The 20,244-nt window shown below is 45.1% G+C and overlaps 2 protein-coding genes across 6 annotated transcripts in view; one reads left to right on the top strand and one right to left on the bottom strand.

Annotated features, from left to right (window-relative positions):
- Nucleotides 1-1,894, top strand: part of LOC106745747 (visual system homeobox 1-like) — a 67,062-nt gene extending 65,168 nt beyond the window's left edge. For both annotated transcript variants that reach the window (XM_014621631.1, XM_014621630.1), the window contains exon 7: nucleotides 94-1,894. In XM_014621631.1, the coding sequence (XP_014477117.1) occupies nucleotides 94-257 (164 nt within the window). In that variant the 3' untranslated portion in view covers nucleotides 258-1,894. The remainder of the gene's footprint in view (nucleotides 1-93) is intronic.
- A 4,069-nt stretch (nucleotides 1,895-5,963) lies between these two features.
- The window catches only part of LOC106745755 (disheveled-associated activator of morphogenesis 1), a 70,001-nt gene continuing 55,720 nt past the window's right edge, over nucleotides 5,964-20,244 (bottom strand). For all 4 annotated transcript variants that reach the window (XM_014621641.1, XM_014621640.1, XM_014621639.1 and 1 more), the window contains exons 3-12: nucleotides 14,560-14,868; nucleotides 12,747-12,971; nucleotides 11,971-12,568; nucleotides 11,614-11,888; nucleotides 10,841-11,173; nucleotides 9,939-10,414; nucleotides 9,126-9,562; nucleotides 8,535-8,662; nucleotides 8,280-8,450; nucleotides 5,964-7,934 (exon numbers count right to left, since the gene is read on the bottom strand). In XM_014621641.1, the coding sequence (XP_014477127.1) occupies nucleotides 7,668-7,934; nucleotides 8,280-8,450; nucleotides 8,535-8,662; nucleotides 9,126-9,562; nucleotides 9,939-10,414; nucleotides 10,841-11,173; nucleotides 11,614-11,888; nucleotides 11,971-12,568; nucleotides 12,747-12,971; nucleotides 14,560-14,868 (3,219 nt within the window). In that variant the 3' untranslated portion in view covers nucleotides 5,964-7,667. The remainder of the gene's footprint in view (nucleotides 7,935-8,279; nucleotides 8,451-8,534; nucleotides 8,663-9,125; nucleotides 9,563-9,938; nucleotides 10,415-10,840; nucleotides 11,174-11,613; nucleotides 11,889-11,970; nucleotides 12,569-12,746; nucleotides 12,972-14,559; nucleotides 14,869-20,244) is intronic.

Genomic DNA, 20,244 nt, shown 5'->3' with positions numbered 1-20,244 from the left:
CGCCAAACTGAAATTGGCGAGCGTTACGGCCGCCCTCCGTTCCCGCGGACGGACACTTCAGCCACGCTCATACGTGTGTTCTCGTGATTTCAGGCGTCGTGCAGGATACGGAGCAGCTGAGAAACGAGAGTATCGCCTGCCTGAGGGCGAAAGCGCAGCAGCACCAGCTGCAGCTGAGTCTGCAACCGACGTCGGCGCCGCCGAGCGGCTCGTACCCGTCGGCGCCGCAGTCCAGCACGCTGCACGCCTCGGTTTAATCGCGATCGCGCCGATTCCGCGATACTTAATGACTGACAGTTCCGCGTACGATATTTCCCCCTTTTCGCCGTTAGCGCATGGAGCTGGCACACCGGGTCGTCCTGTCGGCCCGGAACGGCCAAGCCGAGGATCCCCGCGGGGATCTCTCGCGGACGAATCGGCAGCACCGATCTCGATATCAGTGATATTTTTTTAACGGGTATCTCCTCACGCCGCCAGGACGGGTCGAGGCTCAACGATCTCTCCGCGGTGTCACTGGTGGAGATTAGCTCCCGATTACTCCCTCCGTTCCCGTCGACCTTCTCCTCCGGATTCAAATTCTATCCGGAGCGATCGGAGATACACAGCTCGCCGGCGGATTGCTCCCGGCAGGGAATTATTCGAGATTCCTATCGCTCTTGATTCGTCCCCGCTGATTGATCAACCGGCAAGGAGCTCGCCGGAAGCACGCTCCGTAGTTTGACGCGCTAATTAGAACGGTTTACTCGCGAAGCGGTTAAATGAGACGACGGAGGCGGAAGCGGGACGTCACGGGAATAATCCGGAGCTGGTCTCGCGTCCAGGAAGCGGCGGCGATCGTCGTGGCGATCGCGCGAAGTCCTTGCGGCGAGGAGCGTCGTCCCCGACGTCCACGTCCCTCCGTCGCGGCCGCAGGGTGGACCGTGAAGGTCGCGGACGCGCGTACGCGTGAGCACAACGAAACGTGAGCGAATCGTCCGGGCGATCGAGCGCCCGTCTCGCATCGGTCTGGCCGAAGATGTGCGTGGGTCTCGACTCGTCGCGGATTCGCCCAGAAATCGATCCTCCGCAACGACCTGACGAATGTCTCTATGTACAATGACGAATGACGACGCTCGAACGGCGCCCGCGTCTCGGGACGAGACGAAGCGAAACGCCGGGCGGAACGAGCGAGCGCCGCGGGAACGGAACAATGAAACTAATTGTTAAGCTTAATCCTCATCAACGAAGCAGTAGCCTACCAACGACCGGTGCAACGTACAATGAAGAATCATCGATCGAGCAGCTGCGGATGATCTCGTCGTCGACGACGGCCGTGCGCGTCCTCTTCGTAAGGAGGAAGATTTCTCCCCGAGGAAGGTCGTCGGCGAAGGTCGAGGCGTAATTACTCGGCTCGGTCGATAAGTCGAACGGACTGACGGATGAAGAGCGAACGGAAATACCTAATTAGGAGCTATAATCGCTTTTAATAGCGCGATGATGCGTGTTTGTGTGTGTGCGCGCGCGTGTGCGTGTGTACATGTGTGTGTGTGTGTGGATCGGTGCGTGTACATGTGCGTGAGAGAGCGAAGCGTGTCAGGAACAATCGAAGAGATCGCCTTCCGAGCGTCCACCAGCAACGAATGTTGAGCAACGCAGAGGATGAGAGAAATAGAAAGCGAGCAACCGCGGGATATTTAGCAAGGTAAACGGATCATATAGACACACATCGAAGAAACGAGGTCGAAGACTTCTACTATACATACATAAAAAAAAGCTCCCCTATATAAGACTTACAAGTTTAAGGCAATACGCAAGCATCGAAAGCTGATTCGACCGCTAAATCTGCGTGTGATATAAAAGAGAGAGAGAGAGAGAGAGAGAAAGAGCGTATGTGTGTGTGGGTGTATTTGTGTGTGTATGTGTGTGTGTGTATAGGTGTATATGCCAAAAGAGAAAGAGAGAAAGAAAGAGAGGGAGAGAAAGAGAAGAGCAAGCGAGAGAGAGAGAGAGAGAGAGGGAACGCGAGAGGAGCATGCGAGTCAAAGATTTATTAGCGAAGACTTCCTATATCCAAGTACTTAAAGAGAAACGTAACTGTTGTCAAATGTGCAATATATCGATATAAGTTCTAGCTCGGTAAGATATACTTTACTAACAGATACGTTCTACGCGAGGCGGCCGTGACGACGACGGCGTCTCGTCGGGCGCGACTGTCACGTTAACGAATTCACGCGACCGACCACCATCTCGTAAGAGCTTCGCCGGTCTAATTCCCTTTTAATCCTCTCCATTCCCATCGCGAATTCACCCGCGTTATTACCGCGCTGCGCCGTCGTCTCGGCGTCCGCCCGCTGTATATAAATATATAAATAAAAAAAAATATAAATGAGATATAAATATATATATATGTACGGATATATATATATATATATATATATATATATATATGAAGAGAAAACAAAAGATGATATTAAAACAAAACACGTGGTTGCGAGATACGCCGAGCGAAGGTCTTTTCGCGAGTTCGCGCGTTCGTGAGTTCGCGAGATCCTCGAAGGACGACGGGACGAAGAGTATTTTTGCGTTATTGTACCTTCTGGGAGAATCTTCGTGCATTTCTCATCACTCTCGAGGTCTCATCGTCGAGATCTCCGCGGAGATTCACGAGCCAGAGTAAAGCCTGAATCGATCGGCGCTATCCCAGTAAACGCGGTGACGTATTGAAAACGTCAAGTGACGTACTAACGACGTCACAGGCGTTATTATTACGTCACTATGCTAGGGCACTGCTAGGGCACTTTTAACTTGCTCTTTTCTACCAATTGTGCAGTACTCATCTAGAGCTCCCTGAAAGTTGCCCTGGGGATTCTTTAACTCGATGTATCAAGTTGATCATTCGCCTCTTCTCCGATCGTTCGTTTTAAAACACGACCGTATAAACATCGGCGGAGCAGTTAAAAGACCATTAGCGGGCGAAAGAACTCGTTCATCTCCTGGTATATAAGCGGTCCATTAGGAAACTGTTAGGACGTCCATTTGCGAACTTAATTAGCGATATCGCTCCGCCTTCGATCGGACGGTTCGAGAGACATGCATGATTACTTACGACGCGTGAATCTCCGTGAAACGAGACGACGGGATGAATCGGATCTTCGCTTGCTCTCGAACGAGATCTCTGCGAATAGCCGCGTGGCCGATGATCGAGCGAAGCGTTTCGTCTGGCTTCGATCTACCCAGTTATACGTACACGTAACGTAACGCACTATAATTTAAAAAGAGACTCGGTCATAGAGAACGTGGGTGGTAACTACACGTTCCATAAGCAAGAGAGAAAGAGAGAGAGAGGGAGAGAAAGAGAGAAAAAATGAGAGAGAACAAGTCAAGAATAACGAAGTGGATACCGCTGTTATTGTGAAGATACTTAACGATAGGCTTTGGATCAGCGATCGCTCTGTATCCGAACGCCCCAACGCATGCATAGTAGTCGGCTAGTATACGTAATAAATAAAGTTTCTGAACAAATACACGTTTTCATTCACTGTTCCTTTGAAATTTCTCTTACAAAAATATTTCACCCTTTTAACCTCCTCATATGCCGCCCTCCTCCCAATAAGCGAGAAGCCATTAATACATACACTGAGTATACGTTTTGAAAATATTGCCCTGTTTTCAATACTTATTTTCCAGGTGATGAATGAGCGCACGTTAATGCGTTTCTCTTTTACTCAGCTTGGAAAGCCTCAATATGGAAAGAAGCACATTAAAAGATCGATGTATTTACTCGCGTGCTATTTTAAAAAATATGCAATGTCAGTGTTAAACGAATTATATTTTGTATTCGTGGATGAATGTACGTTTACACACTTCGTGTAAATTTACACAGCACCGTACGTCTTTACTACTCAAAAATATTCAGTACGTTTATACCACTCGTATGTACTCGTGTGCGATTCATTATAACCGTTTCGTTATGTTTGTTTTTACGGAAAACGGCCCCTTTTTCAACCTAAAAATAGGGTCATACTCATTCAGCTGAAAGTTGGTTATTTGCTTTGTTGTTGAATTGTACCGCTTGAGGGAAAGACTGGCTAAATTTGAGAATTTTTAATTACCTGACTTATTGTTGAATCTACAACTTCGACTTGTCCATGAAGAGAGTGGCGGCTCGTAGCGGCGATTCTGGAACTAAAAAAGTTTCTCGTAGCCTTTAGTCAAGACTCAAACCTTATTTAGTCGACAGTCGAATCTAATTAACTGAGACTCAAACCTGTTTACAATGAACTTTCTCATATCACCGTTAGATGGTGTTAGATATTCTGTTAACGGTCGATTATTAATTAATGCAAATAGACATCGCTCCTAATGGCCTTATATATTTTCTTAATAAAAATCGATTATATTAGCCAAATAGGGGTTGCTTACTATATTTTCTTTCTAAATAAAAAAGAATCAGCTATTCTTCCAAATTGTAGTTCTAAAGTCTCCGCTACATGTCGCTACAATTTTTACCATCAAATTGAAGTTAAGCGTGATTCAATGTCGGTCATATATAGATCGCTTTATGATATTAATTAACTCTGTTTATTTATATATTTGACTTACTTATATTTCACATTTGAGAAGTTTTCCTATTAGGTTTGAAAAGTATTAGTGTCGGTAATAAATTTTCACGTTACCGTTACTTTTAGTTCCATTCAAATAAGGGTGTTTTTCTCCTTCGGAATTCATCATCCATTTTGGCATCCCCTTAAGATCTTACATTTATTTGATATATTTCTTCATGTATATTAGTACATGTGTGATATATTGACGATATATATATTTATAATATATTAACTGGACATTGATTCTCTTGCAGAGTGGCTATTGCTCCACAGGAACGAGAACATCGATATACTGGATATTTACAAAAGTACAAAAGCTTACAAAACATCGACTACTATACAGCGAATTCCTCTAATCACTTTCCGCGTATCGTTCCTTTTTTTCCTACACATCGGAAACTAGCCTTAATTTCTCGGGACGCGGCGCGGAGCCGACGCAACATGCTTTATCTAATTATTCAGATCGTACTCGAGTCGTGTCTATCTCTTTCTTCCTCGGTTTCCCTAAAATACAAAAATCAGACTTGTAATTTCCCGGGAGCAGTGAACCAATCACAGTTACTGCTCGTCTAGGCCCTTTTCTCGCGCGTCTATCGGTGTTGACGGATGTATACAGTACGACGGCCGAGAAATCATTTCTCTCGTGAACGACGCTGCTCGTAATTCACGAGGTGTCCATAAAATTCTTATCAAACCTGCCAAAGACGAAAGGTGATGGTCGCTCGATGGGCGAAACGCAATTAAAAAGATACGATCACAATTGTCTTGTTAACTCCTACGAATAATAAATACATCTTCGATTGTGTACGAGTCACATGCGCGAATTGATATTTGCATTGCTTTGATTTCGATGCAACGGGCAGGAACTTTATGGATGCCTTGTCTCTCGTCTCCCACCGCCGATTCGCATTCGACCGTCGAGGCGAAACGCCATCGTCGTGGCTCAGCGAAGTTCAGTTGTGCTCTCGATCGCGGCTCGATCTTAATTAACGAAATCGACAAAATATCGGCTATGTACAAAGTAAGATTCGTCTCGCGCAGAGTTCACTCGCACAGTAATAAAGCTTTGTGCTAAAAGCGGTCCATTAAAATTTTGCGTTACTCTAATTTGGGAAATATGTTGAAAAGTACACCGGAAAAATATCGTATGTAAAAATGATCATAAAATTCTGTAATGTTGTATCATATCGGAATTATGATCGAAATTATTATTAATATAAAAAACGTGTTAAAAGATGTACGAAGAAAATATTATAATAAAAATTACCAAAAAGTTTTATAATGCATCTTATTTTAAATTCTGTGCTGTATATTCAAGAAATTATGACTGAAATTATTATGCGTGTTGTAATCTCAGTTATAATTCCGGTATGGTCCGACATTACAAAATTTTGTAGTAATTTTTACTGCAATATTTTCTTCGTGTACACAAATGTATGTTAATTTAATATTATGTTCGCATACTTTTCAACACATTCTCCATGTTAAAGAAAAGTTTCAGTGAGCCGTTTTTAACGCAAAATTTTTTTCTATGCGATGACCAACGTTATACAATACACCGTTAATATACAATATTTCGCACCTTCTTCCCTTAAAAAATACACCGTCCGCAAGCTCGGAGCTTGCGCGACTCCGTCGACTCGCGCATCGTGTCGTCTTAAAATTATCGATAATTGATATGCGCCTGCCGCAAAAAATACGCGATGAAAGATAATTATTTCCTCGAGACATATTGCGCGCATTCGCAAACTGTAATATGCATTATTAATAATTTTACATCACGCGGCTACTCTTGACTACTTTTATTCATTGCACAACAATTTGCGACGAATGCAATTTTTATCCTCTTTTTGGTCGAGAGATGATATCTCTAAGATTGTTCGCGAATACTTTTTACCTCGTACACTGTACTATATCCGATTGCATTGTTCTTCTTTTTCATGGACACCCTTGATTATTGCAAATTGGTCGAAACGTCCCAGCAAACGCCAAGTAACAGTAACATGGCATCGATATGTTATAATTTCCAAGTCAACAATATAAATGCAATATAACACATGACTGTACATAACAATCACATTGTTGAACGAGAAATTATAACATAGGTGCGATGTTACTGTTACTTGGCGTTCGCTGAGTTGTTAGAAATTTTGCAACGAGCACTGCGCTTTGCTGCAGTATCTTTATTTCCGAAGGATGTGAGGTTCATTATGTTCAAGAATAAGTTGAGCCCTCGCATCAAACTGTAACTGTATTGTACACGAATCCTTTAATCAGGGAATCAATATCTGTAGACCCGCCCTCAAGCTTATTGCAAAACCTTTTCCGTAGAAACGCTAACACAACGCAAATTCCACATTCCACGATCGAGTTTTTTCTTCTCGCTAAAGCGTGTGGCTCTTCGTGCAAAAATTCCATAAAAACGTGCGGAAATCGGAAATCTCCCCTGATAGTTTGACGTAGAATCCCGGCAATATGTTTATAAAAAATCCCCTGAAAAATTACTACGCAACATTAACGCTATATCAAATTCCTGTAGGCGAACTGTTTAACGGCGACGTACGGCTCGTCGTACAAAACTTCTACGAAAGTTCACGCTAAGACATTGCGCTCTCACTGTCCAATGCACAAATACGCCGCGAATAATGTCGTACGAATACCTTCGTAGAAAATCTTTAGGAACGAAGAACTCCGTTCTACCTACGCGATCGAAACTTGCACGAATCGAAATCGTTCACAGCTTTTCGCATGTATTGGTAGAAATATTATTGCAGAAATGCGGCTTCGAGTCAAGGTCTCTTTTTCTGTGGTCTCGAGTTGTTTGTACGAAATATTTGTGAACAGCATTGGGGAACGCGTGTGTCAGCCGCACGTGTGCGTCGCATCGCTGAAAGCTCGCGTTGAAAGCTCTCTTAATAATTGTTTGAATGCCGAAGAGTACCATCGAGCTTTTCTTTTCAATCCAGAATAATGTCGAAGTGATAACTTCTCTCTCTCTCTCTCTCTTTCTCTCTCTGTCTCTCCCCTTCCCTCCCTCTCTTCCTCTCTGATTTACTGATATCGATCGGCGCTTGTCCAGAGGTTTTAGTGACGCTCTCGAGAATCTTCACGGTGAGTGCTGTGCCTGCGAGATTCTTGACCGCTGGGTGTGACCGGTCGTCGCTTCGACCTTTTGAACTTGGCGATGTCCTCGCCGAACACGTCGCCGGTACGCAAGGCGGATATCAGATCGTCGAATTCGCCCTTGTTGTCGCTCTGCCCGTTGCCGTTCGCCTCGTTCTTCTTGTTCAACGATATGCTGTTCAATATGCCCTCCCGCGAGTTCTTCCTCTCCATTGTTCTCTTCCGCAGCTGTAACAGTAATTTTCACATTATAAGAGATGTACTTTTCGTAAACTGTGCAAACTATTGTCTTCGATCAGCATTAAAGGACAAAAGAATTGTGTATTAAATTATTAAATTACATTTCTTTATGTTTTACACACGCTCACATATATAAAACGTCAAAACAATATATAATTTAATAATTTAATATATAATTTTATATGCGGTGGAGAATTTAGAGAAATATAAAAAAAAATATTAATTACAAATATATAAGTTTGTCGGATAAAGATAATTACGTGAGAAGTTTTAGAGGTAACAATATGTTATTAATGTAATATACACGAGTGTTTATCGATAGTCAGCGTTTACCTCTTGTTCCTGTTTTGCCCTACGTTCTTCTTCTTCAACTTTCTTCCTCATGTTCTCCACGTCTTGTCTCGCTTCGGCCAGAGCTTGCAGGAAATTCTCAAAGATGCCGAAGAATTCATCCGGTTGGACGCCAGCGGAATCTTCGCCGAATAACCTAACCGCTCGATCGAACTGTTTTGAAAAAAAATAATTAATATAATTAAATTTTCCACCAAGTGTAATCTTCAATAATGAAAGATAGAAAGATTTTCTCACCCTGGTTTTCATGTCTTGGAACAAGTCCTCCGCTTCGGCTAATCTACACGTGGCTTGCGCCTGGAAGTCCCTCATCGCCGGTAAGAACATATCACCCTGAAGCACTTGAGCTTGACCTCGATGGAATTCTGAAAGAAACACAATATTCCGGATTAAACATGAACAGCACGGACTGTAGAACAGAAATGTTCTCGTTATCTCTTCATTTATCCTCAAGTATTACCTTCGCAATCGAATGTCATATTTTTCGAAATCATTATCAATTTCACAGATTCGCACGAACGTGAAAATGACAAACATCCATATAGTTAAAACCTCTTTATGTTTTGTTCAAGTTGTTCAATCCAATATTTCTTTTACACGAGTAGCGTCTATAATTTTCAATTGTACACGGAAAATAAGAAGTAGCTCCCAAGTAAAAATTCTGTCCGCATAATATAACTGAAATTTAATTGATTTTGCTCGTTCGTTTTGTCCCTGTAGTTTTTAGCTCTCATTGCTCAAAACTAGACAAGTGAAATTGGTAAGTAAATTGTTATATAAACAGCTAATTCTTTTCTTCCGTGTAATTTTCGAATAATTTTTCCTTACCTATTTCTCTTTGAACATCCTGCAGTCCGTTCTTCAAGTTGGCCACTTCCTTTTGCAGATCGGCCATGCTGACTCTGGCGGCGGTCCTGACATGCGGCATATCCTCCTCGATCTCCAGAACCTCTCGGAATCTAGCCTCGAGGATCTGTACGAGATAATGCAGCAATGTCGTACCCTTGGAGCAAGAGGACTTCGTGTCAACTAGACGATTCAAGGAAGCCAGCCGAAAGCCGCACGCGTTGCCCCGCGCGTTCCCGCGATTCACGTAATTCCCCAACGCCAAGACCAATTCCAGGAGTTTCCTGAGTCTTCGAGATCTGGCCACCTGCCGGCTTGCCTCCAGAACCGCTCGCATCCTCGGAGTCAGTTCCGCGATGCTGGCCGCGAATTTCTTCTTGTAGTGCAGCGAACGCAGCCTCTGCTCGTAATGCGGCACCCTGAAGATAAAAATTCGTATTTTTTTCATCAACACGCCTTGCGAATTCGAAATAACTCGCACAAACTAATCAGCCATCGATCGAAGCAACAATCGCAATCTCAGTTTCTAAGTTTAAATCTAACCAACGATTAAATTTAACTAATCGTCGATTAGTTGAAATTTAGCTCAACGAAATCCACCAATAGTATTGATCGGTTCAGCTAATTGGGCAACACGATTGGTCAATTCCGTTGGGTTGATTGAAGAGGCGCGAACGTATTCCAAGACGTGAAACCCCCAAAGAGAGAGAATATTTTTTCATCTATTATTATATACATAATTAATATATACAAGTCGAAAATTTAATTGTAGTAGCGCAAACAAACGCATCTCACTTTGATATTTGATACAGGAAGCAATCAGCCCTGCTTTGTAAGTCCTTCTGATGCATGTCCAGCAAGGCGGCCTCCTCCGAGGACGGTATGTACTTCAGCAGCTGCTCCACCATATCGATGTGGAGGATATTTTGCTGATCCATCGACAATATCGTCCTGGTGATTTCGTTATCGGTCATCTTCAGCTTCGACAGAAGTATCGTGCAGTTCTGCGCCCTCCTCGAATCGATCACCGACATCGTCTTCTTATTCTTGCCCAACGACCTCAGATCTTCCGTCGAGCCCTCTGTAGACACGCCGTTCTTCTGATAGGCGCAGAAGATCTTGTCGATGGACTCGAGATCCATAATGTTGTAAAGCTTCGTGTCGTCCAACTCAGACCATATCGTGCCCTGCAGCTTCTGTTCGGGTATCTTCGACCAGTTGAACGACTTCAGGGGATTGCTCGGCTGCGGCACGTTCTTTATTATCTCCACCTGCGAATCATTCCGATTAATTTTTATAAGCGATCATTATAAGCTGTTCTAATTTTTATCGTACGTTGGTAATAAAAACATTCATTGAAATTATAAAACAGTTCCTTATAAATTCTTACTAATTATAACTCATATATGAATCATATAAATAACATATAATTAATATATAATAAAATATACACACACATCCGTATGTGCGTGTGTGTACTAATTCTTTGTATTTAGTAATATATTTGTTAACAAACATATAGCGAATTAGATTATCGATATTTTCATAATAAATAAATGAATTATATATTTAATAAACAATCCTTTATAATAATATGAATAATAATGGATTATTATTATTATTAATGCTATCATTCGTCATTAATCGTTATTATTATTAATCACGAAGTAACACGATGTAAAAAGTATAACAGTAACCTTCATTGGCGGCGGTGCCGCCGGCATCATACAAGGGGGTGGCGGAGGTGCTAACGGAGGCGGTGGTGGCGGCGGCGGGGTGGGTTTGGTCTCGACCTTCTCGAGCACTTCATCCTCGACGATTTTCAAAGTGGCTTTCGCGTCGTCTGGCAGACTTCCCGATGCCACCAGCTGTTCCAAACGCTTCCTCTCGGACTTCTCGTTGTTTATTTGTCGCGACAACGTCTCCAGGTTATCCTGCAGCTCGGAGATCCTCTGCTTCGTCTCTATGTGCATCGACGTCTCCTTTTCGAGGCGCTCTTTGATCCTCGCCAGACTGGCCTCCATGTCTTCCTACAAATATCGCACATCGCTCTCTCAATATCTTAATTATATATATTTTTTTACACTTTAATATAATATAATTTATATCTTAATATTTTAATTAACGAAATCAGACATTATTCGAGACTCCGAAGTTTGATCGTAACCAAGAGAAGTACTGAAGTCGAGAGAAGGAGCAAACGAAAGATCGGCTGTGGTTCTTGAAGAATGCGTGGCATTGGGACGATAAGTTTGCAGAGAGTATTGCGAAGGGTTCAAGGCCGGTGTTTTTTTTGTAATTGAGCGTAACTTTATTCAGTAATGAATTGACCGTTTTTCGAGTAGAGGTCATCGGAAGAAATGAAAAAAGAATAAAACTGTTCCTATCTATGGTGATGTCGACTTTGAATTTCTTTGAAAAATCCCTGCGAATTTATCGAGCAACCCAATACACAGACTTCCGATCGTACTTTTTCTTGCGTCCTCAGATCCAATTCCTGCTCCTTCTTAGCCAGCCTCGTGGACATGTCCGAGTTCTCGCGCTCCAGCTCTTCGGCCTTCTTCCTCGCCGCCACGAGTTCCTCCTCCTTCGCGAGAAGGTGGACAATCTCCTTCACGTTGATCTCGATCGGCGCCACGTCGGGGTTCCTTATCGACCCCGTCTCGTTGCTCTCGGACTGCAGGACGATCTGCTGCACGATCCGGTCGAAGAGCAGCCAATGCTGAGGGTGTGAGCCGTAGTCCACTGGAAGAAAAACGATCGACGCCACGTTAATAGACGTTATCGCGTCATCCGAGGGACGCTTCCGTTGGATGCAAGGACTCACGCGGCAACAGGAGACAATGCTCGAGCAGGCTGAGGAGATGGGGATAGGCGGCGGTGTGGCTGAGCTTCCGTCGCAGGAGATCGAACATGGCGGTCGCGCTCTTGGTGTCCACATGCTCCTTCTCGAACTTCCTCGCGAGCTCCTTCTCGTCCTCGTTGCGCACCATCTCGAAGAAGTCGAGATGCCTGTCGAGCGTCTCGTTTTCATACTTCCTCAGCTTCTCGATGATCGGCTGGATACCGAGCATCAGCAGCTCGTACCGCAGATGCAGCCGAAACTCGAGCGTCACCTGGCCGGGCCCATAGTTCAGCACCGCGTTGATGAACGACATGATCGCCGTCTTCAGGGACAGGTTGTCCTTGTAGATGCCGAAGTTCTTGTCGAGATCGTTGATTATACTCTGGAAGCGCGTTCTCTCGGAATGGTACTGCTGGAAGTGCAGCATGGCCTCGAGGACCTTGCGATGGCCGCCCGGCACCAGGCAGACGGCGCCGAGGATCTCCAGCACGGAGATTTTCGTCTTAATGTTCTCGGTCGCCAGCGACTGCGAGATCGTGTTGATCGCCGTGGGATGAGCCAGCACGTGCGCTCTGCCGTTCTGCAAGCAAAACGGAAGAACGAGACGGTCGATTGAGGCGGTGTTTCTCTCGGCATTAATCCCTGCGCGCAACAAACGCGCGTAAGACGATCTTTTCCTTGGACAGTCTCACCGCCGAATCCTCGATTGAAAGATGAAGCGCGGAAAGATCAAAGTGCGACAATGCCGCGAAGCTCACCGAATTGTTCATCAACGCTTTCAGGCATCCGATGACGCTGGTGTGGAGATTGCTGTTCGCCGCCTCGGCGTCCATCGTGCCCAGAACTTGCAACAGAGCGTTCAGGCCATCCAGCTCTATGAATCTGAGAACGAAGCTGTGCGGCTGCGTCCTCAGGGCGGTCTTCAGGGCCTCGACTTGGCGCATTTGATTCGACACTTCCTCGCCTTCCTCCGGGAAAGGACTCTGCAACACAGTTAACGGCATGCTAATGAGAAACATGCGAGGGAGAGAGAGAGAGAGAGAGATGGAGATCAAGCCGGAAATAAGCCGATGAGAGAAATAGAGATTCTCTCCTTCGATCGATCTTCGTAACCTTCCGGCGAAGTCGTTAACTAAGCTGCCTTATTATCGCGAGTTTACGAGCGACGGGAGCATCGCGGGAACACAGAGAACTCCGTGGTTCGCGAGTCGTCGTCCGAGCTTACGGAAGCTGCGAGCTCTGTTTTCCTACGGGTCTTTCGCGTCCATCTTCCAGCCTTCATTCCAGCCCGATCTCTCTCTTTCTCCATCTTGCGCTCTCGTCTCGATCCGATTCTCGATAAGAGAGACCAAGAGGAAACGGTCGTAATAAACGAGAATGCAAAAATAGAGAAAGATATAATAAGGTTTCCCCGGTAGAGGAGAACGTTTGTCGCAAACGTCAAAGTTCCTCCATCGAGTCGTCAAGGACACACACGTTCCGGATTTACTTCTTTATGAAAAATGACTTCCATCCTGTGCGAGCCGTTTCTTCAGTCAGCGTGCGCGCACGTCTAGAAAAACCCGCTCGACTAGAATCCGTCCGAGGCGGATTGATACGTTCGCTGCTAAAGTTTATTCGGGGAACCCACAGAACCCACTTTATATTTTCTTCCTGTGTAAGACTTTGTGATTTGTAGGAGTGCGGCAATGTGGAGGACATGGAAAAAGGACTTTTGCGTATGCGGCGTTGGTTTCTCGTGAGGGATTGTTTCGTCACACATGTGTTAACGCATTGTCGATCAACCGGGTAGGAGGAAAAAAAAGATTTTGATGGCGTATCTAATCTTGGTTTGGCTGAACATGTTTTGCCGCTGTAGCTAGAAATTTACTGCTGTAACTAAAACTTTGGTCACTGTTGTTGTATGCCATATGCTAAACTTTCAGGTATCCATGTGTATAACGGAATTCGGCTAATATATGTACACCTGCAAGTATGGCTGTAGTAAATATATATTAGATGTTAGGCACCTATACACCCTTAGCAACAATAATTGAAGTTTTGGTTGCGACAGCGAATTTTTGGCTGCAATAACAAAACACGTGCAGCTGAGCCATGATTGGAAGCAAGATCGTGATTTTTTCCGTGTAGATCTATCTTTTTCTCGATGACCGTTGGTCGTTGGACCAATCAACCGAAACTTTCGACGAGTTATGGGGAACAATTATTATTTTTACTTTTAGATTTTTATCACGGTCATGTATCGATATTCGCTGCGAGTACAGAAAATCTACAATATCCGTAAAACGAATTGCAAATTTCCGATACCGGCGGTGAATATCACGGAACACGGTCGTCTATATCGATTTCTACGCTGCAAGAATTGTAAAAATTCAGATCAAAATACGTTACTGCGTGCAATTTACGAAATGTATAATTTTCAAAGCCTGGAAAGGCGCAGCTCGCGTGATTGGCGATCTGTTAACAAACGTGTTAAATGCAACGCGCGTTCTGCACGCGCGAAGATGATGAAATGGATCGTATGTGTGTGTGTGTATGGCGATTTCGCCAAACAGTCGTCGGTTTACTCACGCTCGCTATCGTCTTCAGTCTGTTGATGTAGTCCTCGGGATCGCCGCTGAGATCGGTGGTCCGCAGGCCGCCGTTGTCGAGCGTGCCGTTACCCTTCCTGGAGCAATATATCTGCCACTTCTTGTTCGCGGGAAGTGCCAAAACGGCCTGCCGATTGGCCTGGGTCAAGTCCAGCTCGTCGACCAGCTCGAGAAACATCTTGTTCAGCTCCTCCTCGGCGGGCATCGGCAAGGTCGGCGTCATCGCTTGTAGCGTGAGCGTGCCCGTGTGTTCCACCACGCAATACGTGATTTCCGGCGGCTCGTCATCCTGCGAAAAAGGAGCAGGCCGATCAGTCCGACGTCCTGTCGCGCAGGATATTACAAATCGCCAAGGTAATAGTGAATCGACGGCTAGGCGAAGGAGAGAAACGCGGCGGGCACGGTCGAATGCATTTTCCCCGCTTTAATCCCGTACGCGTATGAGTGAGTTATTAGCGCGGGTTTTCCGCGTTTTCTCCGTCCGTCTGAAACCTATGTAATTTCGGGCAACGGTATTTTATACCCGACGTGACCGTCCGAATGCAAATGAAGCCGGCTGCAATTTGTATCGCGCGCCGACAAAACGGGAGAGCGTTTAAAAGTTCCGAAATGCCGAAAATAGTAATTCCGTAGAACAATGTTATGAAAAGTAACTTTGCATAATTATTATTTCCTTAATCATGAATAAAGTTGTAGAGGATAACACAATATTATGAGACCCAAAGGGCTCGTGTATTATTTCCTCCGGAAGATGTTGTTTTTTATCATTGTTATTATTATTATATTTAATATGAAGTTATAAGTTTAATTATAATTCGCATTACGGTAGATCTTGGTGAGATGGAATAACGCGTAAATAACATTTCGCCATATCATCCAATGTAGATCGGGAAATGCGTTTCATATAGCAGTTACACGCATACGGACTTTCGGGGGAGCAGATAGCATCGCGATCAATAATGCAACCGGCTCGCCGCCTGCCGCAATTCTTCGCGCTGGAATTCGCTTTCGATTAATAAAACGCGGCCCTCCATCGGCACGTTCCCCATCGAATCGTGTCGAATCGATATCGCGCGATGACTCGAGCGAATTTCTCAGGGAGACGAGGGAAGAGTTACGGCAATCGAGAATACGCAAGCAGCTCTTGACCTTATTGTGAACACAAGTCCGAGCATTGAATCGCCGGGTCTGGAGAGAACGCCGCCAATGACCCGCGTCCACAGTGTGTACAGTAGGTGCAGTGTACACGTTAAAAGCGTACACGTTCATTCAAAAGCCACGGACGCGCAAGTAATCACACGATCGAAAGCGAGGGAAATACAGGCTCGGAAAAAATCCGACCTTTTCCATTTTTCCGCGAGTTTTTTCTCGGTTTCTTCTCATCTATCTGGATTCAAGACTAATTTTCCGCGCCTACCGATTTTTTCTTTTAATCTTCTATTTTTTTTTTTTTGTAATTTATATTTTTGATTTTTAATTTAATAAAATTCGCACAAACTTATATACATACATTGCAATTAAAAAGAAAAAAATCCCACAGACGTAGCTAGATCTGGCATTGCTTCGAGATTCTACGAGAGCAAAATAGGCGGCCTCGCGTTTCAGCGCGCGAATGTCAAGTTACCGTGAGAAATATCGATACCGTTCCAAAGTGTTGCACGTTTTAATGTCGCACGGGGAAAACGTCACGCAACGTAATATCGTACGCGCGATCGCTTGAAATTGCGGTTCGAAATCGGCATAGTTTCGAGGCGGTCAGTTTTCGATGTCGCCGCGACCGCGCTGACGGGGGAGCGCGCTAATGGAATCGCAACGACCGACACGAAGTACATTGTGTCCCCTATTCGCAGCCTCGAAATTATACCGGTTTCGATCTCCTCTCCGCCTCGATCTATCGTCAGCGCTGTACGCGCGTTCCTGTTTCGCCCTACTCGCAGACCCGTGCCGGAGCCAGTTAAGAACCAGCAGCAGCGGCAGCACCAACAGCGGCGACCGCAGCGGCGGCGGCAAAGGTCAGGAGACCGGCTTGGGCGCTGAATTCCTGAGGTACTTTCACACGTGACTAGGAAATTACCTATTCACGTACCGGCCGTCGATTTATTCCTCGCAAACATCATCCCCGACGATCGCCGGTGCTAAGAGGTCGCGCGCGTATACGCGCGCAGGAATGCTCGAACGAATCCGCCGACGCTTCTTTATCCGGACTTTTTTTTTCGCTTCTTTTCAGTACTCTCTCGAAAATCAGCGGTGTTGCCCGCGGTGCATTCGCGTGAGAAACCGCAATCGGCGGTCACGATGTACTCGTAAACAAATATTACATCTTGGAAGCGTGCCGCCTACCGAGAAGAGAGATAAGTGGAAGTCACGCGGAGGAAATTTCAGTTCTTGTAACAAAAATAGAGTTGGAGGAAAACTCGGTGATAAGAAACGTTATCTTCGTCATCACGACGGCAAAACGAGTTCGGCTGAACATTCGGCTGCGCTAAAACCCGGCTCGGATAACCGAGCACAAATGACTGAGTGGAAATCTTCCACGGGAGCATCTTCCTTCTTGCAACCGAGTTTTCGTCTGGTCTCCGGATAATAGAAAATCACTTACATGAGACGAGATCTTCCGCGCACATCACAGATAGCAGAAACTTTTAAAAGGCTTCTTAAAGACATTTTAACTCAAAGAAAAGGTGGAATGGCAGGACGTGAACAGAAAGGTGAGGTCATGACCCAGGTGGAACAGAAAATGATAATGCTGAAATGATGAGAAAGTGACTATAAAACTTATTTTCGGGTCATTTTCACGTCACCGTCATTTTCTCTTCTACCTGGGAAATGACCTAAATATCTGAATATACATTCTCTATGATCAAGACAAAGAAAGAGCACAAAATTATAAGGACCGATAAGCAATAATATACTTTTCAGAAATATTATAATAACATATAATATACGTCTTGCTAGAGTCATTAATGATTTCTAACTTTCTTTACGAAAGCGAAAGATGTTTAAAAAAATATCCTATTTTTTCAAACGTCCCTAGATGTATCGAACCCTCTAACGGTGAAGTAAAGTCAGATTAACTCCACGGCTTCGTTTATTTTACAGCGTGCATGCGCTGTTCCTCTTCTCAAGGAATGTTTGTCATGTTATTAGTTATCACTTTGCACGCTGATCACATGAAAAATGAGGGAAACAGAGCACGGGATCGGACCCGACCTCATTTTCCTGGATACTTTGAGAATCCACCTTGCCGTTAGAGGGTCAAGACGTTTTTCAGAAACGTCTGCTGCCTGGTATTTGCAACAATCGTGTAATTGATATATTTTAATCGTATGCAGAGAACGTAGCGGAGAAACGAGGTAATCTTTGCAGACGAGTGGCCAGAGGTCAGAGACGGCGAACTTTGCGGCGGGAGTCCCCGTGGCGATCTCGCGGCGAGAGAAAAGCGATCCATGGGAAATCTGTTTATCTGCTTGCGGGTGGATACGAGATTGGGTAATACGAGGTGGGAACACGTTGCCCAGCTCGTATATATTATCGCTCGGGGACTCTCGTTCTTGAGAGAGTCGCCCGTTTAAGAACCCTGAGAGAATTTTACGCGCGCCCGCCGGCGCGTCGCGTGGGAGGGCCGGGTGTGCACGTGACCGCCGCGATACCGTGGCGTGTGCGTCGTCAAACGTGACACGCGACCGGCGAGCACGTGAGCGCGCAGGAAGGGAAAAAAGGTTAAACGGGTCGCGCTGGTCCGTGCCGCGAGGCGTTAACGATGATTTACCTCGCTCGCTGGTACAGGAACGGCCGGCCGCTCGTGCGACGGCCGATGCGAAAAATCCCGTCCGGTGACTGCGGACGGTAACGAGCAACGCGGCCCCGCCCGCGATAACGCGGAATCAACCTTCGGATCGCGACGCTGTTGCCTTGCTAATGAAATCGGCTAATGACGCGGGAACGCGCAGGTGTGCAAATCGCCCGAGCGAATGTGTGTTACACGTTCGGTGCCCGATACTTTTCGCGCTCCACTCGCGTTCTCGCGCTCGTGCCTCGCATCGTCTCGTATGAACGGAGAACGATAATGCTAAAATGATGAGGAAGTGACTAGAAAACTTATTCCCGGCTTATTTTCCCGTCATTTTCGTGTCATTTTCACGTCACTGTCATTCCCTTCTACTTGGGAAATGATCGAAATATTTGAATATTTCTGTACGATCGTGGCAAGGAAAGAGCACAAAATCCATAAGGACCAACAAGAAGTAATATATTTTTTCAGAAATATTATAATAATATATAATATACGTCTTCATTCAAATAAATATTATTTGTTTCAAGTATTTTATAAGTTTATGTATGCGTAAGTATATCATAAGTTTATCAAAAGTACCGAATTCCTTCGAAATACATCCCGGATCCTAGTATAAGTTTAATACTTCAATGAAAAATATGAAATTAAAACAAACTTCGGTTTACTTTACTCAAATTAACCGAATTTAACTTTCCTTCGATGAAGTTTAAGACATTCTTGAAAGGAGAATAAGATTCTTCTTTTGAATATATGATAGTGAACTTTCCTCAACTTTGTGACGAGTATATTCGAAGACTATTATCGAGAAAATATTCTTCGTTGGAGATAACCATTATTTAACACGTTCATTGCCAAGCTGAAAATTGGAATTTCGTATTAAAAAAATTTGTTTATTTAGTTTTTATTGTGCTCAAAATAAGTTAATATATTATTTATATGCTTTTATTATTATGTACATAGGATTTGTGTACTCTAAATATCTATTACGCGATAACGCGTGATCGGCCCGTTTGATGAAGAACTCGCATCACACGATATCGCGTGATTGGCAATGAACGTGTTAAAAGAAGGAAGATAAATTGAATCGTCGCTTTTCTTAGCAGTAGAATGATATCTCTCTCTCTGTGTACTGCGTCGTTTAAATTAAAGGGTCTTTAACATAGGGTTTAACAAAATTTCAATTCAGGTATTGAGATAAAAACGACGCGATTTCACTGCGGGCGCATGTAAAACGGGGTCTACGCCTATCGGCGTCGCCGTCGCAAATAAGAATTCCTTTTCTCGACCGGCTATCGCTTCCGCAAGACCAGCATAAATCCATAAATCCCAATCAGATGGTGGTCGGCTGTAACTATGTCGGTTGAACTCTCGCGGCCCAGACAGGCTCATAATAAATTCGCGATATTCAGGCGCGCATTGGCGCCGGAGAACAACGTACGCGTTGCACGTCACAATTACCGTGGCGTGCGCGCCGTTTAACCGGTGCGGCTCGGCCGGTTTTGATAGCGTTTGATATGGCGCGGCGTGATTGCGTCAGGTAATAAAACGAGCCGATGCTTCGAAGGGGAGTCGACGTAACCGGCTGCGTTTAGGCGCAACACTTTGTACGCCCGTTAGACGTGTTGCATCCTCGCGCTCACCGCCGCGCATCTGCAATGCGCGGCGATCCGCTCGCGCCGCACGCAGAAGAAGTCTTCATTGTTATCCCGCGAAAATCACGCCGTCACGCCGGCAAATGAAACAGATGGACGATAGACGAGGAATAACGCGGATTACGCGGCGCTGCCGCGGGAGCTTCGGTGCCCGTCGAAGATGCGTCGAAGATGCGTCATTCTTCTCCCGTGCGTATCTTCCTTCCCCCCCCCCCCCCCC

Source organism: Dinoponera quadriceps, unplaced genomic scaffold, assembly GCF_001313825.1.
Source record: "Dinoponera quadriceps isolate SergipeBrazil2010 unplaced genomic scaffold, ASM131382v1 scaffold1658, whole genome shotgun sequence".
Classification (NCBI taxonomy): domain Eukaryota; kingdom Metazoa; phylum Arthropoda; class Insecta; order Hymenoptera; family Formicidae; genus Dinoponera; species Dinoponera quadriceps.
The sequence above is the reverse complement of the archived record's forward strand: the minus strand, read 5'-3'. Positions and strand labels throughout refer to the sequence as shown.